General features: G+C 38.2%; 3 protein-coding genes and 1 long non-coding RNA gene across 6 annotated transcripts in view; 1 reads left to right on the top strand and 3 right to left on the bottom strand.

Annotated features, from left to right (window-relative positions):
• arhgap21b (Rho GTPase activating protein 21b) overlaps positions 1-3,215 on the bottom strand; it is a 38,429-nt gene extending 35,214 nt beyond the window's left edge. The window contains exons 1-2 of the mRNA XM_028021001.1: positions 3,040-3,215; positions 1,221-1,412 (exon numbers count right to left, since the gene is read on the bottom strand). Coding sequence (XP_027876802.1) covers positions 1,221-1,292 — 72 coding nt within the window. The 5' untranslated portion in view covers positions 1,293-1,412; positions 3,040-3,215. The remainder of the gene's footprint in view (positions 1-1,220; positions 1,413-3,039) is intronic.
• Positions 3,216-3,270: 55 nt separating this feature from the next.
• Positions 3,271-20,858, top strand: LOC114146716 (uncharacterized). Its single transcript, XR_003595949.1, has 2 exons — positions 3,271-3,358; positions 18,247-20,858. It is a non-coding gene; the product is annotated as an uncharacterized LOC114146716 (long non-coding RNA).
• Positions 5,748-16,059, bottom strand: prtfdc1b (phosphoribosyl transferase domain containing 1b). The gene is made up of 9 exons (XM_028021013.1): positions 15,929-16,059; positions 15,605-15,711; positions 14,239-14,422; positions 13,741-13,806; positions 7,420-7,437; positions 6,908-6,990; positions 6,709-6,755; positions 6,541-6,617; positions 5,748-6,368 (listed from the first exon to the last, which is right to left on the bottom strand). The coding sequence occupies exons 1-9, from the start codon at positions 15,974-15,976 to the stop codon at positions 6,321-6,323; spliced, it is 678 nt and encodes a 225-aa protein (XP_027876814.1). The 5' UTR covers positions 15,977-16,059; the 3' UTR covers positions 5,748-6,320.
• pbx1a (pre-B-cell leukemia homeobox 1a) overlaps positions 20,727-22,488 on the bottom strand; it is a 64,787-nt gene continuing 63,025 nt past the window's right edge. For all 3 annotated transcript variants that reach the window (XM_028021009.1, XM_028021011.1, XM_028021010.1), the window contains one exon: positions 20,727-22,481. In XM_028021009.1, coding sequence (XP_027876810.1) covers positions 22,389-22,481 — 93 coding nt within the window. In that variant the 3' untranslated portion in view covers positions 20,727-22,388. The remainder of the gene's footprint in view (positions 22,482-22,488) is intronic.

Here is a 22,488-nt window from a genome sequence, read left to right as displayed (position 1 = left end):
TTGATTTATTTCATCCAATATTTTAATTTTCAAAAGTTCCAGGGGATTTTCCAGATCAAAACTAGCATGAGCTGGTTAAGGCGGTAGTTTGATTAGACAGACGACTAAAAAGAGGATTTCCTCAGATTGAACTAAGGGTTTGTCTTCACGCCATTACAGAGCTAACCCCTGCATTCTGAAAGATGCTTAATTATGCCTACTCCATTTGTGTGATGGGGTCTGCTATTATGAAACTTAACATTTTCAGTTCATTGACAGCAGTATTCTGTCTACAACTGGGTGTAAGAACCAAGTCTCTCAAAAATCTGTGACTTACTTACCAGACCAGCGACCAGGATATTCACCACAATATGAAAATCTGAAGCAGGTGACACTTTTAGAGGAGCAGATGGTGTCCCTGTCTGGTATTACTGGGGCTACATCTTAAAAATCTGAGGCTTAAACAAGCAGCTGCACTGTCGTTTTGTCCGCCTAACTCCATAAATCATAAGCTTAAATACATTTTTAATCTAATTATAGTACTTCTTTTCAATGTGTCAATCTACGCTGCAGACTAATTTAGTAACAAACTTTTAGTCATGTCTAGTTTTTTGTAGGAGTGCTTTGTAGGGCTACATGATATTGGAAAATCTTGTGAATATTGCGATGAAGAAGGCAGTTACGATTTATGTCCATTATCTTCTTTCCCCTCTTCCTACGCTCTGTGACCTTTAGCAATTTGGGTAATGTTATTTGTGTCCGGCGTGAACATCTGCTGCTGCGAAACTCTGTCCAACTGGTTGAATATTATGCTAGCATAAAAAATGCTTTGAATCTATTAGGCAACAATTAATGCACTCCAATCTGTCCTTTGAGAAATGAATAATACACACAAATCATTTGTATTGATGATATATTTGTAAGTAATTGCGCTGCATCAGTGCTTTAAGGGGTAGTTTTAATTTTGGGTGTTAAGCCTCAAAATGTCTTTTTTATTATTCTAACTTTTCAGTTTTCCAAAAGGTCTTTAGTCCCAAAATTATGTTTTTTCCATGCTCTGTCCCAATGTAACACCACACAATTATGAAACTAGAATAAATAATCAGTATTGAGATAAACAGCAAAAACATCTTACAGGATCAAAAATAATTCAAAGCAAAATTTGCATCCACGAAAATCAAACCATCAATACTAATGTTAGCACCAATATATTATAAGTTTCTAACGGTAACTGCTCTCACCTCACAAAACGAAGATCTTGCTTGTTGCCGCTCATCTTCTTCAAAAGTGGGAGCCCAACGTAATGCCATCATTCAACTTCAATGGAAATGTTGCTGTCCGTAAACGCCCACATTGAAAAGCTCCCGCAAAATCCAAGAAAAGATGTCCTGTTTGGATTTATACCTCCATGGCGGCTAGCTCTCCTAGTCCATCTGTTATAGAAACATATTACAAGGTTAAGTATTTTTGTTTAATTTATTAAACTTTAAACTTAAGAATCCACTGTGCAGTTCTGACAAGCCACACTATCTGAGACCCAGAATGGACTGGTTCCCAGTGAGAGACACAGGGAATCTGTGTATTCATAAAGAAGAGCATCTCTGTTTGAGATCTAAATGTATTATTAACTCATAGTTTAGCTTTTAGAAAAAAAAAAAGAAAAAAAAGAGTAAGTCTGTGCCATTGTATGAAGAAATAAGTAACAATTTAACAAGAGATGCACTAGCAATTGATTGAAAATTGGCAGAATTTTATTAGTTCAGCTTTGATTGTTGCTCAGAAAGTAAAATGCTGGATTTTTCTTTAACACGTGAAATTTGGACCTAAAAAAAGGCAATTTGTATCATCCAGAAAAAGTCTGATCGGTTTCTACATGAATGTAAGAAAGTGAAAGAAAAGAACTGCTCCACTGGACAAAATTAGTAATTAGTCAGTAACATGGTATATGGGTTACATAATCAGATTACAAAATCTGTTCCTGTAATCACACCAGATCTTGGTTAAAAAGCCAGGAAACCGTCTAACAATAAACTATCACACTAACAGAACAATTTCATTTTATGTTTTTCTGCTTGTTTAAAAGTATCATTGTGACAACAGTAGGGAAGATTTGCTTGAATGTTTAGTCTGAACATTTTAAACATTTTTCATGTGCCAAAAATGTTTTTCTATTGTTTTTCAGAAGGTTACAAATTAGTTAGTACATTGTAACTAACCCATTTCATTACTTCATATGTACAAATAAACAAAGATCCAGTAACCTATTCAAACGTAAAGACCAATATTAACAATATGAACAATCGACATTAATAACAAGGTTATTTTAACTTTGATTAAAATAAATAAATAGAACAACTCTACATTGGTATCGGCATCAAAACGCATTAAATACAATTTCTGGATTCATAGCAGGTGTTATTATTTACGTATACATTACGTGAGTATCGGAAGCCTTTTCATAAAATATGCATTATGATACTGATCTCAGCTCTAAGTAATCTAACCCAACACAACCGCACACATCACTGAACATGAACTAGGCCGCATCTGCAGCGATATTTAACCCAACAGCTAAATAAAAACGTTATTACGGGAGAACAAAACATGGATGATCAGGTCAGCCTAATGAATGGCCAGCAACAAGTGGACCACCAGGGCGGAAAAACAGTGGATGACTTTAAAACTACTTTACATAGTTAGTGTGTAAAGTATAAGTTAATTTTGGTTGTTATTCTGTCTCCAATAACAAAACGGCAGCTTTGTGTTTTGAGGAACCTTGTCGTTTTTGCCTCTATGAGATCGATAAGAGTACGAACGCAGCGTGTCGAGCTGTTGTTCTCCAGCGCTCAACAAAAGGCGCTTTGGGTTTGTTACTACTCACAAATTATCATCGAGAAAAGTTAGAAAGCACATATGAGACACCATGCCACCATTTCGCGTTTTAGTACACAGCTACGTGTGTCTGTGAATTGAGAAAATAAACAAACAACACAGCTGCGGCAACAGGCTACTAGCGGTTAGCATCTATGCTAACATGGTTGGAGTTGTTAACAAAGTTACCTGTGTAGTTGAGAAGCGTCATAACAGGAGCCAAACTGGGGCAGCGGTTGTCCTTAAAAGCGAGTAAACAAACTAAACACGTCGTGTGTGAGTTTGTATTTCTTCAGAAACTGCCCAAAGAATCCATGAAATGTCAGTATTATCGACTTCCCGGTGATTAATCCAAAACCAATGAGTGGAGGCGCATGGTGCAGTTTTGTGGCTGGAGTTTTTTTTTTTTTTTCTTTCCAGCTTTCCCGACTCCCTGGGAGTCCACCTTCAGTGAATAGGGCTCTCTCCACCAATCACAGGCGTCCTTTCATTTGAGCGACCCAATCAGGTACGGGCTTACGGAATTAAGTAGTTTGTCTTCAAAACTTTTTTTAATCGTTCCCTCAAAACGTTTTTAAATAAAAAAAAGAAAAGAAAAACGAAACTATGAATGCCAATACACATTGGCGTGCTGCTTAAAAGCTCTGTACTTACTGCGCATATGCTGTGTAACCACAAACCGCTGTAGTTTCTACACACAAGGTTGAAGAATAAATCACATGCTGTGGTTCAATGTGAGGTCGAGTTGGGTATTTTGATGCGGAAAATGTCTTCACGCATACCGCAGTGTATTTAGATTGCATTTCTGATCAAAGAATAGCTACGATTAAAATTACATCTCAACCCAAGAGACAAATTGTGCGGATTTAAATCAGTACCCCGTCTCCCAGGGCTTGAACAAATGTTCCTTTTATGCCTCTCTAACATAAGGGGCCACCTGTTCTTGGAGCTGGCAGCTTTTGTTGCAGAGGTCAGTTCAGGGAGGAGACTTTCATTAGGCAGTACTGTCCAGTCGGTTGTGCCTATATATATTAAAATCTATTTTTAAGTTATGGGTTACTACGAATATTTATTTTAATTGCCTTCAAAGATTGGGATAGAACTTCATATAATTGAGGGGAGAAAAAAACGCCAAATTAACAATTATAGGTAGACAGTCTGTGGAAATATAGAATTTCAGTATTTTCCAGGCCTGTATAAGTCCAAAAGATATTAGTTTGTATTTATATTGTATTGTATTGTGAGCCATCCATCTTTAAAGCCCAACCCCTGTATAAATCACTGTAGTAAATTCTTGACTGACATCATAGTTTACTGTTCATTTCACTTTATAGTGCGTATTCTCAAAATATTCTACTTAGCACTTTTGGTTGTTACTCCTTAATAGAGCTACATAACAGTTGGCATGTACAAAATGTCCTGTGAATCTGAACAGTGATATTTGGACAACAGTTTGAGAATCTTGCATCTAGAGAATGTGGTAATATTCTTCTGCTGAAGGATTTAATCAAGACATTATTGTGTTTGAGCTCAGTTCTGTTGAAAGGTCAGTCAGTTACCTGTAATCCCCAAAAGACCCTGTAAGAGCCAAGACGAAAACGGTTTCGTCCTTCTGGCACTTCATGTTCCCAGCTTAGATAGTGAGAGTCGAATGTCAGGTGTAAACAACGAGAAAAGCGACCCGAAGCATCAAACTCGCTTTTGTTCCTTTACTGGTTCATATTTGGGTCACCTCTTTTTTTTTCCTTTTAAGCCTCCCTAGACTATTAACTTGGAGTTTTATGTTCCCTCTCTGGCCAAAGAAAAAGATCAAATCCAGGCACAGACCAACTGACAAAGTTTTGTCTAACCACAGATGCGGCGTGTTCTGAAAATACTAAAAGACATCCTTTAATTATTGTAAGCCAAAACATGTTTTCAAGTTAATTTCCTTTTACAAGCAGTTCCCCCATCGTGCTTGGCAATGATTAAGGGAAGCCTGACTAAATTCTTTTCCTCTTGGGGTTCGTAGTTTTGTCAAAGCCTAATGCCACCCAAATTGACTAGTGAGGAACTAGAAATGAATAAAAAGAGAGGCCCATCTCACATTTCCCAAGAATACCCTTATGATTTCTTTCCCAGACTTTTTGGAAAATACTCTGTGAACTGACAAATCTTGAAGGAACAAATTTATTTGTGACTAAGCTCAACGCATTTGGGTTATTTAGCAGATCTAAAGTACACCACCTCTCATAGGCTCAAAACAACAAAATTAAAGTTTTGGAGTGGCTTACTCCAAGTCCAGACTTTAAGATGCAGTGGCTGTTCATACTCACATACCAGCCACTGTGGCTTAACTCTGCAAAGAAGACTGGGTCAAAATTCATACCGACAGCAAAGCAAAAGACTCACTGTTAATACAAGCACTTGATGGACTGAAGTTGTTGCAGGTTCAAGGGGCAATTACTTTTTGACACAGGCTCAGGTTGGTTTTGATAGCTTTTTTCTTCTCAAGTAATCATTCAGAAACAGCATTTTATCTATCTTGTTAAATACTGTATTGGTTTGATGACTTGACACATACCATATGACAAGACATGACGTCTGTCTTGCAATCACCCAGAATATTGTGTGGCTGTCTGGGTTTCCCAGTTTCCTCCATCCCCTGGTTTCTGATAAGTGAAGAACAATGAACATATGATCTTCTAGGACTTTAAGTTGCGAGAACTCATTGGAATGTTTCTCATTTAGTAGCAGTACACAGAACTGTTAAAAAAAAACCTTAATCCTAGATGCACGAATGACTGGACCCATTTACTTTTCCTCTAGTGCATAAAAAACTACCAGTGTTAAAATCAATGTGCTTTCATATCACTTTTTTCTGGTCACCATTAGTCATTTCATCCACATAAGAATACTTTCACATTTGAAATATTTTTATTCCCCACACCCATTTTTTTTCCCAATTTTTAAAACAATGTGTTAAAAGAAACCATCTCAAACACTTGGGAATAGAAAAAGTCAGAGGTAGTTAGGACACTTAGTTTAGACAATACTACTGTACATTGTTGGCTCCTGAGCATAGACAGAAGAGTAGCCTAATAAAACTGTAAAAACATCAAGGAAAATTATTAAGTGTTCATATTGAATTAAAATATCTTATACTTTTCATTGTAAAGGTTTTCTTTGTTGTTTACATACAATATTACAGCACACAAATCCCTATTATCAAGGCCTTATTTAAATATAAGCAGCTTTTTGTATATGTAAACAAATATAGTGTGACTATTTCCTTATATTAAAAAATATAATCACAAATACTTGTGGTGTATTGCCCTATTGAACTATAAACATGTAAAATGAAATGTAACCACAGCTATAGTTGGGGATTACATGCGATCACAGCCACTTGTCAGAGAACGGCAGAAAAATGTCTGGGTTTGTTGAAATAAGGACATTCACATGACAGAGCCTTCTGTCGCCGTTTGTCTTCAGACCTTATATTTCTTCTTTCCACTTTCACTAATAATGCAAATGTGCTTTAAAAAAAAAGAAAGAGGAAAAAGCACAATCAAACTCCAGAATGTAAGCCAAAAACATTCAAAACAAAAGTGTATTTAGTTGATTCACGTGTGACAGTCAGTGCAACTGGACTATTATTCCAAGGCCTCCTGCTAAACAGAGTCTTTGTTGTCTGAAATGAAGACTTACATTGAGGTCCCTAAAATACTCATTGTAGTCCAAAGCATAGCCAACCACAAAACGATTGGGTATTTCAAAGCCAACATCTGAAAGAAGTGCATTGAAAAGACAAATGTAAACTGAAAATGTTTTCTAATCATCTTACAGCTACAGAAAAATGTTTTATCAGTTACTTACAGTCAGGAACAGAGGCTAAGCTGTGTTGAACTCTCTTCACCAGCAACCTGGGGAAACAAAAGCAGATACTATTCGACACCATATGCGCCAGACTGCTTATTAAAATGTCATAATTGAAGAAAAAAAATAGAAGTAGTTTGGTCTGTATGTGTCTTGAATGAAAGGAAGGAATTTGATGAAACAAGTGAACATTCTTTACCCTGCAACTTTGATCATTTTGGGTTTGAAGGCTTTTACATGCTGTAGAAGAGTCTCCATTGTCTTTCCGGTGCCAACAATGCCCTGTGAGCGGGAACACATACAAAAACAACAAAAAACACTGGGTTGGGAATAAATGCCGATGTGGAAATGCAGACAATGATGAGTTTCACATCACAGTGAAAGAGAATCTTCTCACTGTCTCCCTCTGCTCTTATTACACAACAGTTAACGATCATCAATTTCACTTTTTTGTCCAGCACACTGATTCCTAATATAAGAGCTGAGTTTTTCTGCTTGCATGACAAAGTTAGTGAACATGATCTGAAAAGCAGCCTCTTGTTTCTTGAATATAGGTCAGCCAATTAAAGAAAGTTTTCCTCATGTTAAAACCCAGTTTCTCTGGTAGGCAAACTTTAAATGGCCCCTCGCGACCTGGAAAACAGTCAGCACAGTGCATATACAATGAGTCTATTTTGCAAAATGGAAACAGTAAGTACAAGACTGACTCACCTCAACAATCAGCACGTTCTTATGAGAGCATGTTGGGGAGAGGAGAGAGGAAACAGAGCAAACAATGATGGTTGATTAGAAGCAGATTACTTTGTTGAATAAATCACATACATTTTGCCACTATATATATATATATATATATATATATATATATATATATATATATATATATATAAATAATTCCCTTCTCACCCACCGCGGGTGGTTCTTATCCTCTGAGCTCGGGTCCTCTACCAGAGGCCTGGGAGCTTGAGGGTTCTGCGCAGTATCTTGGCTGTGCCAAGGACTGCACATTTCTGGACTGAGATGTCTGATGTTGTTCCTGGGATCTGTTGTAGCCATTGGTCCAGTTTGGGGGTGACTGCCCCGAGGGCCCCGATGACCACAGGCACCACTGTGGTCTTCACCTTCCAGGCCCTCTCCAGTTCCTCCCTGAGGCCCTGGTATTTCTCTAGTTTCTCGTGCTCCTTTTTCCTGATGTTGCAGTCGCTTGGTATTGCTACATCTACCACAACGGCTTTCCTCTGTTGTTTATCCACTACGACAATGTCTGGTTGGTTCGCCATTACCATTTTGTCTGTCTGGATCTGGAAGTCCCACAGGATCTTAGCTCTGGCGTTCTCCGTCACCTTTGGGGGTGTTTCCCACTTTGATCTCGGGGTTTCCAGTCCATATTCTGCACAGATGTTTCTGTACACTATGCCTGCAACTTGGTTATGTCGTTCCATGTACGCTTTCCCTGCCAGTATCTTGCACCCTGCTGTTATGTGCTGGACTGTCTCAGGGGCCTCCTTGCACAACCTACACCTTGGGTCTTGTCTGGTGTGGTAGATCTGGGCCTCTATTGCTCTGGTGTTTAGGGCCTGTTCCTGGGCGGCCAGGATGAGGGCCTCTGTGCTGTCCTTGAGTCCAGCTTTTTCCAGCCATTGGTAGGATTTACTGATATCAGCCACTTGGGTTATTTGCTGGTGGTACATCCCATGTAGGGGCTTGTCCTCCCATGATGGTATCTCTGGCACCTCAACCTCCGTTCCCTGTTGTCTGAGATATTCACTGAGCACATTGTCTGTTGAGGCTTTGTCCCTGATGAATTTATGGATCTTAGTTGTTTCGTCCTGGACTGTGGTTCTCACACTCACTAGTCCTCTGCCTCCTTCCTTGCGGCTCGTGTACAGTCTCAGGGTGCTGGATTTGGGATGGAATCCTCCATGCATTGTTAGTAGTTTTCTAGTCTTAATATCAGTGGCTTTTATCTCCTCCTTTGGCCAGCTAATTATTCCAGCAGGGTATCTGATTACTGGCAGGGCATAGTTGTTTATTGCGCGGATTTTGTTCTTGCCATTGAGCTGGCTTCTCAGGACTTGCCTTATTCGTTGGAGGTATTTAGCTGTGGCTCCTTTCCTTGTGACCTCATCGAGGTTGCCATTTGCTTGTGGTATACCTAGGTACTTGTAACTGTCCTCTATGTCTGCTATTGTTCCTTCTGGGAGTGAGACCCCTTCTGTGCGGATGACCTTCCCCCTCTTTGTGATCAGCCGACCACACTTCTCTAGTCCGAATGACATCCCAATGTCCGTGCTGTAGATCCTGGTGGTGTGGATCAGTGAGTCGATGTCTCGCTCACTCTTGGCATACAGCTTGATGTCATCCATGTAGAGAAGGTGACTGATGTTGGCCCCATTTTTGAGTCAGTATCCGTAGCCAGTCTTGTTGATAATTTGGCTGAGGAGGTTCAGGCCTATGCAGAACAGTAGCGGGGACAGAGCATCTCCTTGGTATATGCCACATTTGATGGACACTTGTGCAAGTGGTTTGCAGTTGGCTTCAAGGGTGGTTTTCCACAGCTTCATCGAGTTTGCAATGAAGGCTCTCAGAGTCCTGTTGATGTTATACATCTCTAAGCATTCAATGATCCAAGTATGCGGCATTGAGTCATAGGCTTTCTTGTAATCAATCCAAGCCATGCACAGGTTGGTGTGTCGGGTTTTGCAGTCTCGGGCAACTGTGCGGTCTACGAGGAGTTGGTGTTTGGCTCCTCTGCTATTTACACCGATACCTTTCTGTGCCGTGCTCATGTGTTTATCCATGTGTTTGCTTATCTTGGCCGCTATGATGCCTGACATGAGCTTCCATGTTGTGGAGAGGCAGGTTATTGGTCGGTAGTTGGGTGGGACTGGACCCTTTGATGGATCCTTCTGGATTAGGATTGTCCGCCCTTCAGTTAACCATTCAGGGTGAGTCCCACTTTGTAGCAGCTGGTTCATTTGGTCTGCCAGTCGCTCATGGAGGGCAGTGAGTTTCTTTAGCCAGTAGGCATGAATCATGTCAGGCCCTGGTGCTGTCCAGTTTTTCATACCTGAGACTCTTTCTTGGACGTCTGTCACAGTGATGGTTACCAAGGCTTGCTCAGGGAGGTTATTATGGTCCTCTCGTAGAGAGATCAACCACTGTGCATTGCTGTTGTGGGACGCCTCCCTTTCCCATATGCCTTTCCAGTATTGTTCAGTCTCCAGCCTTGGTGGGTCTACTCTGTTGTTGTTACCCTGCCATTGAGAGTACACCTTAGCTGGTTGAGTGGAGAAGAGCCGGTTAATCCTTCTGGATTCATTCTCCCTTGTGTATCTCTTTAGGCGGCTGGCCAAGGCTTGGAGCCTCTGTTTGGCAGTTTCGAGTGCTTCAGGTATGGGCATCTGCCTGTACTTTCTGGGTACTGGTCTTTTCATTGTACCCTTGTGGAGCTCTGACAGTTGGCTCACTTCCCTCCTTGTTACCTTGATTTTAGCCTCTAACCGTCTTTTCCATGGTGGGTATTGAGAATGTGAATGCAGCATTGAGAACAATCCCTACCAACACCATATATATATATATATATATATATATATATATAAACTATGATTCACAACATCAAAACATGTTTAGTTCAGAAAGCACACTCAAATCTAAAAGGAAATATATATTTTTAGATGACTTAATGCAGAAGTAGTGAAACATCAGCAGCACCACACCCAATCACATGTTCTAACTCTGACCTTAGATTAGCAATGCTTTTATTCATCTTCTTAAATATGCATCTGTCCTCAAGATAAAGACTGAACCAGAAAAATCTCTACATCATCAAGATTGGAAATCTTTTCATCAGCCATACTAATCTGAATGTCTGTGCAATTGCTAAAATTCTGCAGATGCCTGTCTAATCAACTGAAAACTTGCCACAAATCACAATCTAGGCACAATCTAAGCTTTGTTTTATCTCATCTAGGCCAGGAAACAAGTTACATATCTACAATTTATTATAGTTTGCTAATAAATGTTCATCCAAGCATGTAATTGTGCTTTGTTTACATCTCCTTATTCCTTTAAATTTGTCCTATGGACTAAATAAGGAACCTATGAGACATATAAACTAATGAGGTGTGTGAAAAGTAGAAAGGGTCTGAGGGAAAAGTGAAACCACCTATTTAAACATTTCACAATTTCACAGTTGGCTCTCATCAGTAAAGCTAGGCTGTCTTAAGTAACAAAGTTGCAGCCTCATTTTACTTCCAGACACATGGAGCTTGAGAACTTCGCACAGACACTTGAAATACTGCAAGAAAATTATAAAACAGTAAGTCAGACTTGCTACTCAATGTCCTTTTCAGTACAGTAGGTATGTACAGTAGACTGAATCTGGCTACAGGACAGACTCCTGTCCAGCTGAGGGAAAAGTCAAATGTGAATAATCAAATGAGGTGATGACGCATTAGATTGGCACTCTAAAAATAGGTTCACTAACTTATGAGTACGGTAAAAATTGATGGTGATTCATATCCGTGCACACAGACATGCACATGTTCAGAGATTTGTAATGAAAACACTTGCAGAGTAGCTGAAGTCACTGGTAAAAATCTCTACATTCGATGAACAAAAGCAAAATGGAAATGCAAATTGAATTTAATGTATATTTGTACGTATATTTATTAAGATTGTGATGACGGTACTAGCAAATATGATGCTGCTAGAAGGAATCATGTACAAATATACTTCCATATTTAAGAAGCAAAATTATGTTTTAATTATTAGCGAATAATAAAAACATAAGGCTTAGAGACTTAGATTTACTTGAAGGGAAATTGATAGATTGTGTTTGTTCAGGTACAGAATGTCTTGGGAAATGGATGCTTTAAAAAGGAGCATCCAGTTCCATTCCAGGAGAACGTTTCTAAAAGCTTTTGAATAGAAAAGGTGCAAAAATAGAAAACCCAAAAAGTTCAGCGCTTTTACACTAAACTTATGTTGGTCTGCAGCTTATTTTATGTCACATAAAAAACTACCGTGATTAGCACTTTCACACAATTACCAAATAAAAATACTGAGTAATGAATAAACTAAAGATAACAGAATCACATGTCCATTTGGATTTTATTTTTCTACCCATTATTTTTTCTCATTTTGACACACTTCAACCACAAACATCAGCGTATTTTATAGTGACTTTAAATTGTTAAACAGAAACTAGAGACTAAGCGTGAAAGAGAAACACAAGACATGGTTTTCCAAACTTTATTCTAGCCATCGTTTGAAAATTGTATTATACATTTATATTCGCCTCAAACCCAAACCCACACATCCTTTGTCAGTTTTGTAGGTATGCAAAACTCTTTTGAGGAGACTGAATTTTTTGCTCATTCTTTTCTGAAAAAAAAAAAAAACAATTAATAAATAAAATAAATTAATTAATTAAATCATCCTGGAAGGAAAGAGTATGGAAATATCAAATGTCAAATCTTGCTGCGGGATGGCTTTGGGTCTGAACATTGAATAGGCCACTCTAACACATGATTAGTTGTCGAGTTCAGCAATTCAATTGTAGCTCTGGCTGTACGACCAGGGTTATTTGCTAGTGGCATTTAAGTCTTCACCCCAGCTTGACGTCTACTGCAGATTCAAACAGGATTTATTCCAGTGTTGCACTGTAATTTATTAACAAACTTTGGCCAACTTCACTGTCTGTCAGTGCTGAAGAAAAGTATCCTTACAGCATGATGCTGAAAGCACCATGTTTCACAGGATGAAGTAATCATAGCTATGAGCTTTCTTTAAACAATGACTTTCTTCTTGCCAGTTTTCCATAAAGGCCAGATTTGTGGAGCGTGAAACTAACAGTTATCCTTTCAACAGATTCTCCAACTGGAGCTGTGAATCTCTGTAGCTTGCAGACAGGCTTTCTTTGTGCGATTTTTCAGTGTGATTTGGCAGGTTTACAGCTGTGTGAATGGCACGATGCATAAAGAGCTTGAGACTTTGCATAACCTAACCCTGTCCTGACTTCTACAGAGTTTTATCCCTGCCTGCTGTATTCTTAGATCCTCATGTTGTGGTTTGAGCCTTTGAGCCCTTCAAAGAACAGTTCGATTTCTACTTTGAATAAAATACCTACAGCTAGAAGTACTGTAGTTTACTAATTAGTTGATTCCTAAAGCCTTTGGTTGAACTGAATTTTATTTGGGAGTATCAAAGCAAAGAATGTATACTATGCCTCTCATATTTTTATCGATAAAAGGTTTTTAAAAACAATGCATATTGTTCTTCCACTTATTTATGTGCATCTTTGTGTTGGTATATCACAAAAAATCAAAGTAAAATGGAAGTTTGTGGTTGTAACTATACAAAATGTTTTTATTTTAATCTTGTTGTGTGACTATGTTTGCAATGTGTTTCCAAAATTTTCTATAAATGCATATAAAGAGCACTAATTATTGCCCACAAGGAGATAAGTATGTTTTAGACAGTTTAGGAAACGATCTTGCAACCTCTCAAAATAGTGATCAACCACCATGGTCAGCACTGGCCAAGAAGACACTTTAAGAGATAGTGTAGAGATTATCAGAGCTTTGTAAACAGTCAGGATCCACTCCAGCTCAAAGGAGAACCAACTGTGATTACGCGATAACAAGATAAGCAGCTGTGCAGTGAGTCTGAAGCAACAGAGCTACTGTCACCCTGCTAATCTACATACTGACTATATCCTCACATTTTCACCAACTTCACACTTTGGTCACACTGAGATAAAGTGGAATAAACCTTTAAACAATTGCATTAGAACAGCTGGTATCTGATTAGAGCTGTCTGACTCTGCCATCTTTGATCTGCTTTATGGAACCATCTTGTCAGGTTGAAGGAGGAGCAAATTTAGAGGAAAGGCTGCCCTCTTGAGGTCACTGCGCAGTGGCTCAATAAATGTCATCTCTAGACAACTTTGGGTTACTTTGCCTTCTATCAATGTGTGCATTTGGTTACAACATTTTTTTCCTCCAGTGATATTCTCAGTGAGAATCTTACCTTTCCAGCTAAAAAAGACAGGTCTTCTGCTCCCAGTATGTGAAGATCTTCTGTTGACTGGTCATTCTGCAGAAACAAATGTGTTTTAACATGAGGTTAAGCAGCATTTAAGACTAAATTGTATATCTTAAAAGCTGAATTGCATTATTTTTCTTCAAATTGCAAATTTATTGAGAATAAGAATAATCTCTAGGCATAAAACAAACCGATCGATAAAGGAACTCCACAGTCATATCAACTATTTGTCTGTTGTTTTATTTTCTCCCACGCTTGAACAAACATATCGGAGCTAAAGCTAGACAAAGATCCCACTGTCATAATGCTGACAGCGTAACACACACATCTTCTGACTAAGTCATGAGACACAAACCCATCAAGGCTGATAATGTCAACCATTAAAGCAGCCTCAGCATCCTTAAACAGAAGCCACTTGAGGTCAGTCTGTCTCCAGCGGCTTTCCTTTACTGCAGCAGAAAGAGGACGGGACGGGGGGCTCACCAGGTAGCTCCTGAGTCGGATGAAGTGGACCCTCATGGGGATTGTGTGGTTGGAGTTCCGGCTCAGAGCCTTGATCCTTTCCACCAGGTCGGCACAGAACTGGTAGCCTCCTTTTAGCACGCACAGCACCACAATGTCGTGGTCACCGAGGTCATCCATGATGTTCCTAGCAAGACGTTCTGTCCTGCAGAAAGAAAAGAAAGAGAATGGTTTAGAAGTTCTTCAACTAAAATATCCCTGCCTCACTGTTAAAACTAAAACTATGGTATACTGATAATTCAAAGTTACAGCAAAACATCTATACGAGATGTGCTCTACCTACATATTTAGTGTATGTTAAGAATGTTACTATAGAATATGTTCTAGCATAGTTATATGTCTGACTGTTAAAGTTACACCTTCTATTTAGAACAAAGTTTTTAATTTCAACTTTTACATTTACACATGTTTGAAAAGACCCCAGCTTTGATGTGGGGTACAACACCGTTTTTTAAAAATATGCATTTTAGTTCACTTTGAACTAACTGAATTGCCATATTTCTGTTATTTTTCAACTGGCCCTTTGTGTGCACACCTCCAAATTTCGCCTGAGCGCAGATTGCTGGGAGACCGAATCTTACATGTTCTCTGTGTAACGTGTAACATCCAGTGTTTCTTGATGTAATTTTACATCGCTAAAGAGTCCAGGAGAAAAAGATGGTACAAGGTCTGCATGTGTATACGGCTTCATCAAGTCAGAGGACTCCAAAGTGCTTTACAATACATTGACACGCATATGGCAACAGCCACAATTGCCCTGGGGCAGACTGACAGAAGTGAGGGTGCTATACAATCTGAACCAACAGCAGTGGGCAAGAACACAGTGACTGAGAAGGGTTTGAACAGGAAACAGTTATGTTAAATCAAAACATCACAGCTAAATACTTTGGAAACAACAAAAACAGAAAACTTTTATTGTTTTATTAATTATACACTTACTAGCTACAATAACAGTTTTGATGAATTAAACATTTGAAGGACTTCAATGGTACATTTTATCAGATACATCATTAAACATTAAATATAGCAGATATCTATCAGGCTGTATGCAGCGATTGAGGATAAACAGACACCTTTCAGTTTTGCTTTGCAACTCTTCCTCTAGTTTTTCCCTATTTGTTACTTTTTATGTTTGCATTTAACAGAAAACAGAAAAGCAAGAAAGTCGAGCTCACATAACGTGTATGATCTGATTTCCCCCTGTGTGACTAGTTAATGGTCACGTAAGACTTCCATGCGACCTCAGAGCAACCAAAGCAGGGAGGGGAAGCATGTGAGGAGAAAACTTGCTTAGGCCGCAGGAATCTACACAGTTTCACTCGTGTACCTGTCCATGATCACGCCATGTGGAATGATGACACAGTCTAAATCTCCGGAGTAATGAGTTGGGTAGTTGAAGAGATCTAAACTGTAACCTGGCCAGTCATCGTTGATCTGAGAGGAGACAGTCAAACATGAACATTATTCTGTGGAGTACAGTGAAAATCAAAACTTATTCACACAAGCTTCCACGCTGCAAACTCTCTGCAGCAGAAACGCCCGCCTGCCGCTTTAGTTTAGACAAAACCAATCTACACGGAGCGTAAAGGTTTCTGATTGCGCATAAACTGAGCACTTGTCCATTTCCTGTGAAGTTCTCGTTTTAAATTACCACAATCCCCTCGCTTCTTCTATCGGCCTGAGCGTCAACTTCTGCCATGTTTTCCCGTCGAACACAAGAAGAGTCTTGTCTGAGGAAGGTGGTGGTGCAAGCCCACAGAGGGGTTTGGCACGGTGATGAGAGAGGAGGAGCATCAGAGTTAGGGAATGTGAAGCCTGTCGCGTATCACCGCGGCCGCTAGAGGCGCTCTAACATAACATTTATATTACAGCAACATCAGGATACGAGTGCTTCTCTTTGAAAACGTGTCAACTTTTTGTTGACTGGCTCAGGTGTAGCCGGGATAAGAGACAGGGTCTGCAAGGCAACTTTGTTTTCAGAGATACTATTAAAAGATTCTGTTTGGTGGAAACAGTTGTGTAATTAAAAACAAAGACTACCAAATGGAATTTAAAATGAAAACTCAAATATTGGATTGTTTTAAATATAGATCAATGAAGAAAAAAAAATAAGGAAGGGTTACAGTGCTGTGTAAAGCAATTAATATCCCTTGAGCTTTATCTGTCTGTTGTGTTTAAACCACACATTTCAGAGTATTATTTTGTATAGATTTTATTTGATAGACCAACACAAAATGTCGCATTATTATAAAGTAAATGAAAATGTTACATGTCATTACAAAACTTTTACAAATAAAAAATATGAAACGTTTGGCATAGATTTATATTTATTCTGAGACCACGAAATAAAAGAAGTGTAACCATTTGCCTTCAGACATTATTCAATTAGTAAATTCAGTCTGAGTATGTATAATTGTATCTCAATATAAATATAGCAGACTTATCCAGGTAGGATGGGTCACTCTTCGAGGTCTTTGAAGTCTAGTTCAGGATGTTAGGCTGGTAATTAATAATTTCTTGACTGTATAGGTCAAGGAGAAACAGAGCCTTGCTGTGGTTGATTAAGTTGATATACTTAATCCCTGATTCAACAAGGAGGACAATTCTATTCCCACATTGAGTCAAGTTGGCTTGTATAATGTTTTTGTCTCTGAATAGTTTAAATCAACATCTAAAAAAATCATTTAGTCTTTCAGCAGGTAACATTTGGCTGATATTAACATTTGAAACATTTAAGTGTGGCAAAAAAAGTAAAACCAGAAGAAATCTACATGCTTTCATTGTATTATACCATGTCTACCCCAAACACATGATGTCTGATTTAGTCTTTAGAGTTTTTTATTCTCTCTGTAAGTTTATTGCATGTTGGAAACATCTTGGAAAGAGGACTTAGTCTATTTGTCATGCTACAGTAAGCAGTTTTTATGGTTGTTTGTAGTCTGCATCTGTATTACACTTTCACGACCTTCACTCAGTAGATTTTTAAAGTCTGTAACATTACTTGGTGCAACCCTAGGTTTCTGCAATTGTTTTTATCTAGTTTTAGAAATTAATTTTAAATCCATGTTAGATTCTTAAGTTAGTTTTTAGAGTCTTTGAAGTATTTTTCAATGCTTTAGTTAATTTTTCAACTTATTCTGTGATTTTTGCAGTTCAGTTATGGTGCCACCAAACCATCCCAAATACGAAGCTGTTTCTGATTACATAATGTACTATGGATTGTTACTTTATTAATCTATGCAAACTTTTAACTGACACAAACTATAAGGCTACAGCATAATTTAAACATCTTGTCAGGATTTTTATTCATTCATTCATTCATTCATTCATTCATTCATTCATTTATTCATTCATTCATTCATTCATTCATTCCATACCTTAATGATTATGATGTATAACATATACATTCTTATCTAGAAAAAAATAATTATTCTGGTTTTGACTAAACATCTAACTAAATATTCATGCTTTTTCTTTTACACATTTGCCAGGCTGCAGAAAATAAACTGTTTGAAAATATAAAACACGTGAAGAGGAAATGTACTTCTTTATTAAAGGAAATTGTGTTGCCACACTGTACAACATAATCTGTGACAGCGTGTGAATGACTGTATTTTCAGTAGACCACCCTGGAAACTGTGTGGACAGCATGTCCAGCAGCAGCAGGGTCTGGGTTGTTGTGTCACTACACATTAGAGAGGTCTGCTAGGCGCTGTTGAAAAGGGAAGACAAGGTGTCTGGGCCCTTCCACCCATGCTGCTCCATGGAGACCGCCTTTAAACAGCAGTACATTGTCATCTGGGGAGGCAAATGTCAACAGCAACATTAGATTTCAATCACCCTGCACATTCTCACCACCTCAAAGGGAACAAGGAGGTGTAAAAACTACCCTGCGTGACCAAATCCCTCAAAATAGGATAAAACACTTGCTCGCTGTTCAAGCGATTTCACTTCATGTTTTTGTTTCAGATGCTGAGCTGCGGGCTTCTAGCTGGAATAATCAGGCTCATCCACAGCACTGTGGTGCTGAGCGATGCTACGCAAGCCAGAAGATGTTTTTGGGTGAAGTCTTGTCAGATTGTTTTTGATGCCCTCTTTCTCTCTGCTGGGGAGAGCAGGCTGGCTCCTCTGGTGCCCTCAGGGTGCAGGGGAGCAGTCTGGCTTTGGCATTTCACACTCGCTCAGCAGTCAAAGCCTGTGACCGTCCGCAGACTTTACCGCCAACTGCTCCCTTGCACCCTCGCCCGCATGTTGTTTGGCCAATTACGGATATTCAGTTAGTATGAAAGTAATTCTGGCAGACATGCAACTGTCCAGCCAGATAACGTCACACGTCTGATTTGAATACAGGATATCATCATTTTTTTCTGTCTGCACTTTATGCACTTCATACAGATATCCAAATCAATAATAAAAAAAAAACTGACATTAAAAAAAACAACATTATTAAGACATTAATACATTTCACATACATCTGTGAATCTGAATGCATCTTATTGTTTCCTGTTTGTCCTTGGAGGGTCCAGTTGTGACTGATCCAGGATGAATGTTAGCATTGGTCATAAACAGGCCATATAAAACAAACTCTTAATGGATTAGTGTTTGGTTTGGGTTAGCCTGGTGTCTTTCAGTCTTTCTTTCACTCCAGATTGCTTTGCTCCACCCAGCGATCCTGGATTAAATCCAGAAACAGCCTAAAATGTAAAATTTTGTTTTTTTTTAACCATCCCCGACTTAAAACCATCTTGACAACAAAACTCAGTGAAACTTATTCTTAGCTTAAAACCAGAATAAGACATGATATATGGCTTCCACCACTGTTACTTTAGATAAGTATGATATAGTCTAACATGCTCCATTGTTTTTATTTTATAAAAGCAACTACTGAGCCTCTTTTGCAATCAGTTATCTCTAATAATATAGGGGATTAAACATAAAATCTAGGTTAATTTTATTTCTCGGAGAAATAAAATCTACCTAGAGAATATTTTATTACACCATCTAACAGCCACCATTTTTTTCTTTAGAAACTTTTAACTTTTGCCATTTTAGAAAACATTTAAAGAGAATAAAGCTGGTTCACTTATGTTATCTTAAACAAAAATCCACAATTAATATTTTTCAAGCGGACATGATGCAAAATGAAAACATAGAGAAAAATGTACATAATAAAATTCTATTTTTACGTTTGAGTAATTCACTGCTTTTGGTGTATTCCAGGGCCCATGATGCATCACTACACACAGGTCGCACATAGTAATTGCAATATTTTTTGTATTTCTTTTTTTTTCAAAGAAAATAATGTCCGTCTTTAAAAACTGCAAACATACAAATAATTTTGGCAAAATTATTTTTAGAAGTTTAACTTTGAACTTAGTTTATATGTGACAGTCAATGTAATTTAATTTGCATAATTTTGGGGGAGATGGATAGTCATTTTTAGGAACAATACATAGTGTCAATAAGCAACAGTTTAACAACAAAAGAAATTCATTGCTTTTTATGTGGACTATTTATAAACCTCAATATTAAAAAAATATAATGAAAAAAAAATATCATTACCTGTTCTGCAGGTTTCTTAGCTAACCTATGAAGGGAGACAGAGCAAATGTTTTGTTTGGCTTCAGCTGTGGTTCGGTACAGAAACTGTATTTTGGCAAGTATAAAACAATATCTTTTAGAAACAGATTCAGGACTGGCCAGCCTTTCACTTTAAAAGAATGATATCATAGCCCCGCTATGAAAGCTTCACAAGCGTACTCCAATATTTCCATTGTTTTTAGTGTATTTCAGTTGAAGTGTTGTAGTGCCTGATAAACACCATACTGCTGAAAATGTGCCTTCATAAGTACACATATGAATTTTGTGGCATTCCATTCTTAATACGTTGTGTTTAATATAACAAGCTATAACAACTTAATCTCTTCTAGGAAGCAAGATTTTGTAGGATTGTGTTTATACAAATTTATGACCAGATTGTTGGATTAAAAGCCCTGACTCACAGTATCTGCTCTATTTCATCCCAAAGGTTTTTGATTAGTTTGAGGTCAGGACTGTGCAGGCCAGTCAAGTTTATCCACATCAAACCTGCTCATCCATTTTCTTTGTAGACCTTGCTTTGTGCACTGATGCACAGACATGTTGGGACAGGAAGGGACCATCTCTAAACGGCTCCCACAAAGTTGTCCAACTGCTCCCAAAATTTCATGACAAGACTTACACTTGTACAAGTGGGATGCTACCAATGTACTGTCTTTGAACTCAGCACCTGAGACTGCACATTCATTAAAGAAAATGCTTTCAGAAGATGTCTGCATACCCATTTACTTCAATCATTTTGCATGTGAAAGAAGACATTTCTAGAAACAATGAAGCGCTTACGAGAAACATCCTCATTTCATCATGAGGACTAAGCATAGAAAGAAAAAGAAGCAGTTCTATACCTGCACTGTAGTACATATTATTTTAATGTGTTGAAAACCCTTTGCAACAAGGCAAGTCAAGCACAACAGGTGCACATAAACACATGTCGAAAGTTCATGAGCTAAATCACAAAAACAGAGGACCAAAAGAAAAAAAAAGTAGCATGCCAATAAAATCAAATACAAAAGTAGAAGTCACACAACATAAAAAATAACTATAAACAAGGTTGGGCTGCTTATAAAACACAATTATTTGACATAATATCATGTTCAATCTCGGATGTTTAATGATTAACATTTGTTCATAAATGTCATAATGAACTTCATGTTTGTTTTTAGTTTTGCTAAAGTACCTGCTGAATCATGTAATCCACCAAAGGTGAATGCGCTCCAGAAGGCGTAGTTCAACAAAATGGGAATGCGCTCTTCCTTACATGTCCATCAGCTGAGCCGTAGGTCATACTTCTTTATGTAATGATAATCAGTGACTTAATGCTCGGAGCGGCTCCAGAGCTGTGCTTTAGAATCAGGAAGAAGGATCCACTGTGTGAAAAAACTGCCTGGAAAACTCTGTTAACATAAAGATGTTCCTGTATCAGTGGACTGTGTCTCTGTGTATTAAAAAATATATTACAAACAATTATGACAATATTTTTCTTGTTGAAATGTATATTTTAGTCTTCTCAATGCACCACTTTTTAATTTTTTTAAAATAAAGGAGTCATGTAGATGAGCTGACAAAGAAATAACGCAGTGAATATTTGATGAAATAACACGCTACATGACATGTAAAGGTTTTGATTTGGTTATGTGAGGATTTTGGTATCATCAGACAGAGAAGACAGCAAAACGTAATGTGAAAAGATGTTCTCGGAGATTTTAAAAAGAACAAGAGCTTTACAGTACTGCAGACTTTTTTTGTTTGCATCTGCCTTTGTACCAATGTGCTGCAGAAGCAAAGTCAAGACTGCGTGAAAGAGTTTCTGCTGATATCCCTTGCATCTTAATGAACGATGTCAAGCTTGTCTGTTTTGATGACAAGTATTTATTTTATTGTTTTACAGATAACATACTTCACAGGGTTACCTTAGAGGTAAAATCTCCTGACAGAACTCAGTTTTGACTTGCCGGAGACAGAGGGGGAGGATGAACATACTTGTATCGAGCACACATTGTAAACAACTGAGCAATATTTAAGTCTAAATGGCGTACCATAGAGTAGGTGAGAGACAACAAAATGTAAGAAGATGTGCCTCTTGTTTGCAAAGACAAAAGTTTCATTTTTACAAAAACAAATAATGGTCACCGACATTTTATTTTTACTCTTCTTAGTGGCTGAGAGGTAGAATGAAGTATTTTCAGTTAAACCAATGGTTTTATTCATCTACTTTATTTGATCATCTCATCATATTGAGTGAAAACATTACAAGTGAATAAGGAACCCCAGCCCTCTGATTATTATGTGAAAGCTGCTGATTGAAATGTTGTTGGATTTTTCTCGTGAAACTGAAATTTGTATCCCAAAAGTCTGTTGTTATAGGCTGAGAAACATTTTTCGTTCAGGGCTAGGATTTCACAGGACCTCGCCGAAATATGGGAAGTGAATTCCTTGGTTTTAACACTGTGAGGAGCAACGTTCGTTCATGTTTTGTTTTATTCTTCGGGGATGAGGTGTGGAGATGGAGATATTCAGTTGGAAGTATCTGAATGGACGCTCCCAGGTCCTTCTGTGGGCGATGTCACTGACGAAGGAGTCGGAGCATCTTGCCAGCCGCCGTTTGTCTGTGAA

This window comes from Xiphophorus couchianus, chromosome 6, assembly GCF_001444195.1.
Source record: "Xiphophorus couchianus chromosome 6, X_couchianus-1.0, whole genome shotgun sequence".
Taxonomy (NCBI): Eukaryota; Metazoa; Chordata; class Actinopteri; order Cyprinodontiformes; family Poeciliidae; genus Xiphophorus; species Xiphophorus couchianus.
Note: the sequence above shows the minus strand (reverse complement) of the source record. Positions and strands in the feature narration are given on the sequence as shown.

Excerpts from the sequence above, each read along its gene's own strand:
- prtfdc1b (XM_028021013.1), bottom strand. The coding sequence starts at position 15,976 with ATGGCAGAAGTTGACGCTCAGGCCGATAGAAGAAGCGAGGGGATTGTG. Across the intron at positions 15,712-15,928 it reads GAAGAAGCGAGGGGATTGTG|ATCAACGATGACTGGCCAGG; the intron begins GTAATTTAAAAC and ends GTCTCCTCTCAG. Across the intron at positions 6,618-6,708 it reads CTTAGCCTCTGTTCCTGACT|ATGTTGGCTTTGAAATACCC; the intron begins GTAAGTAACTGA and ends CACTTCTTTCAG.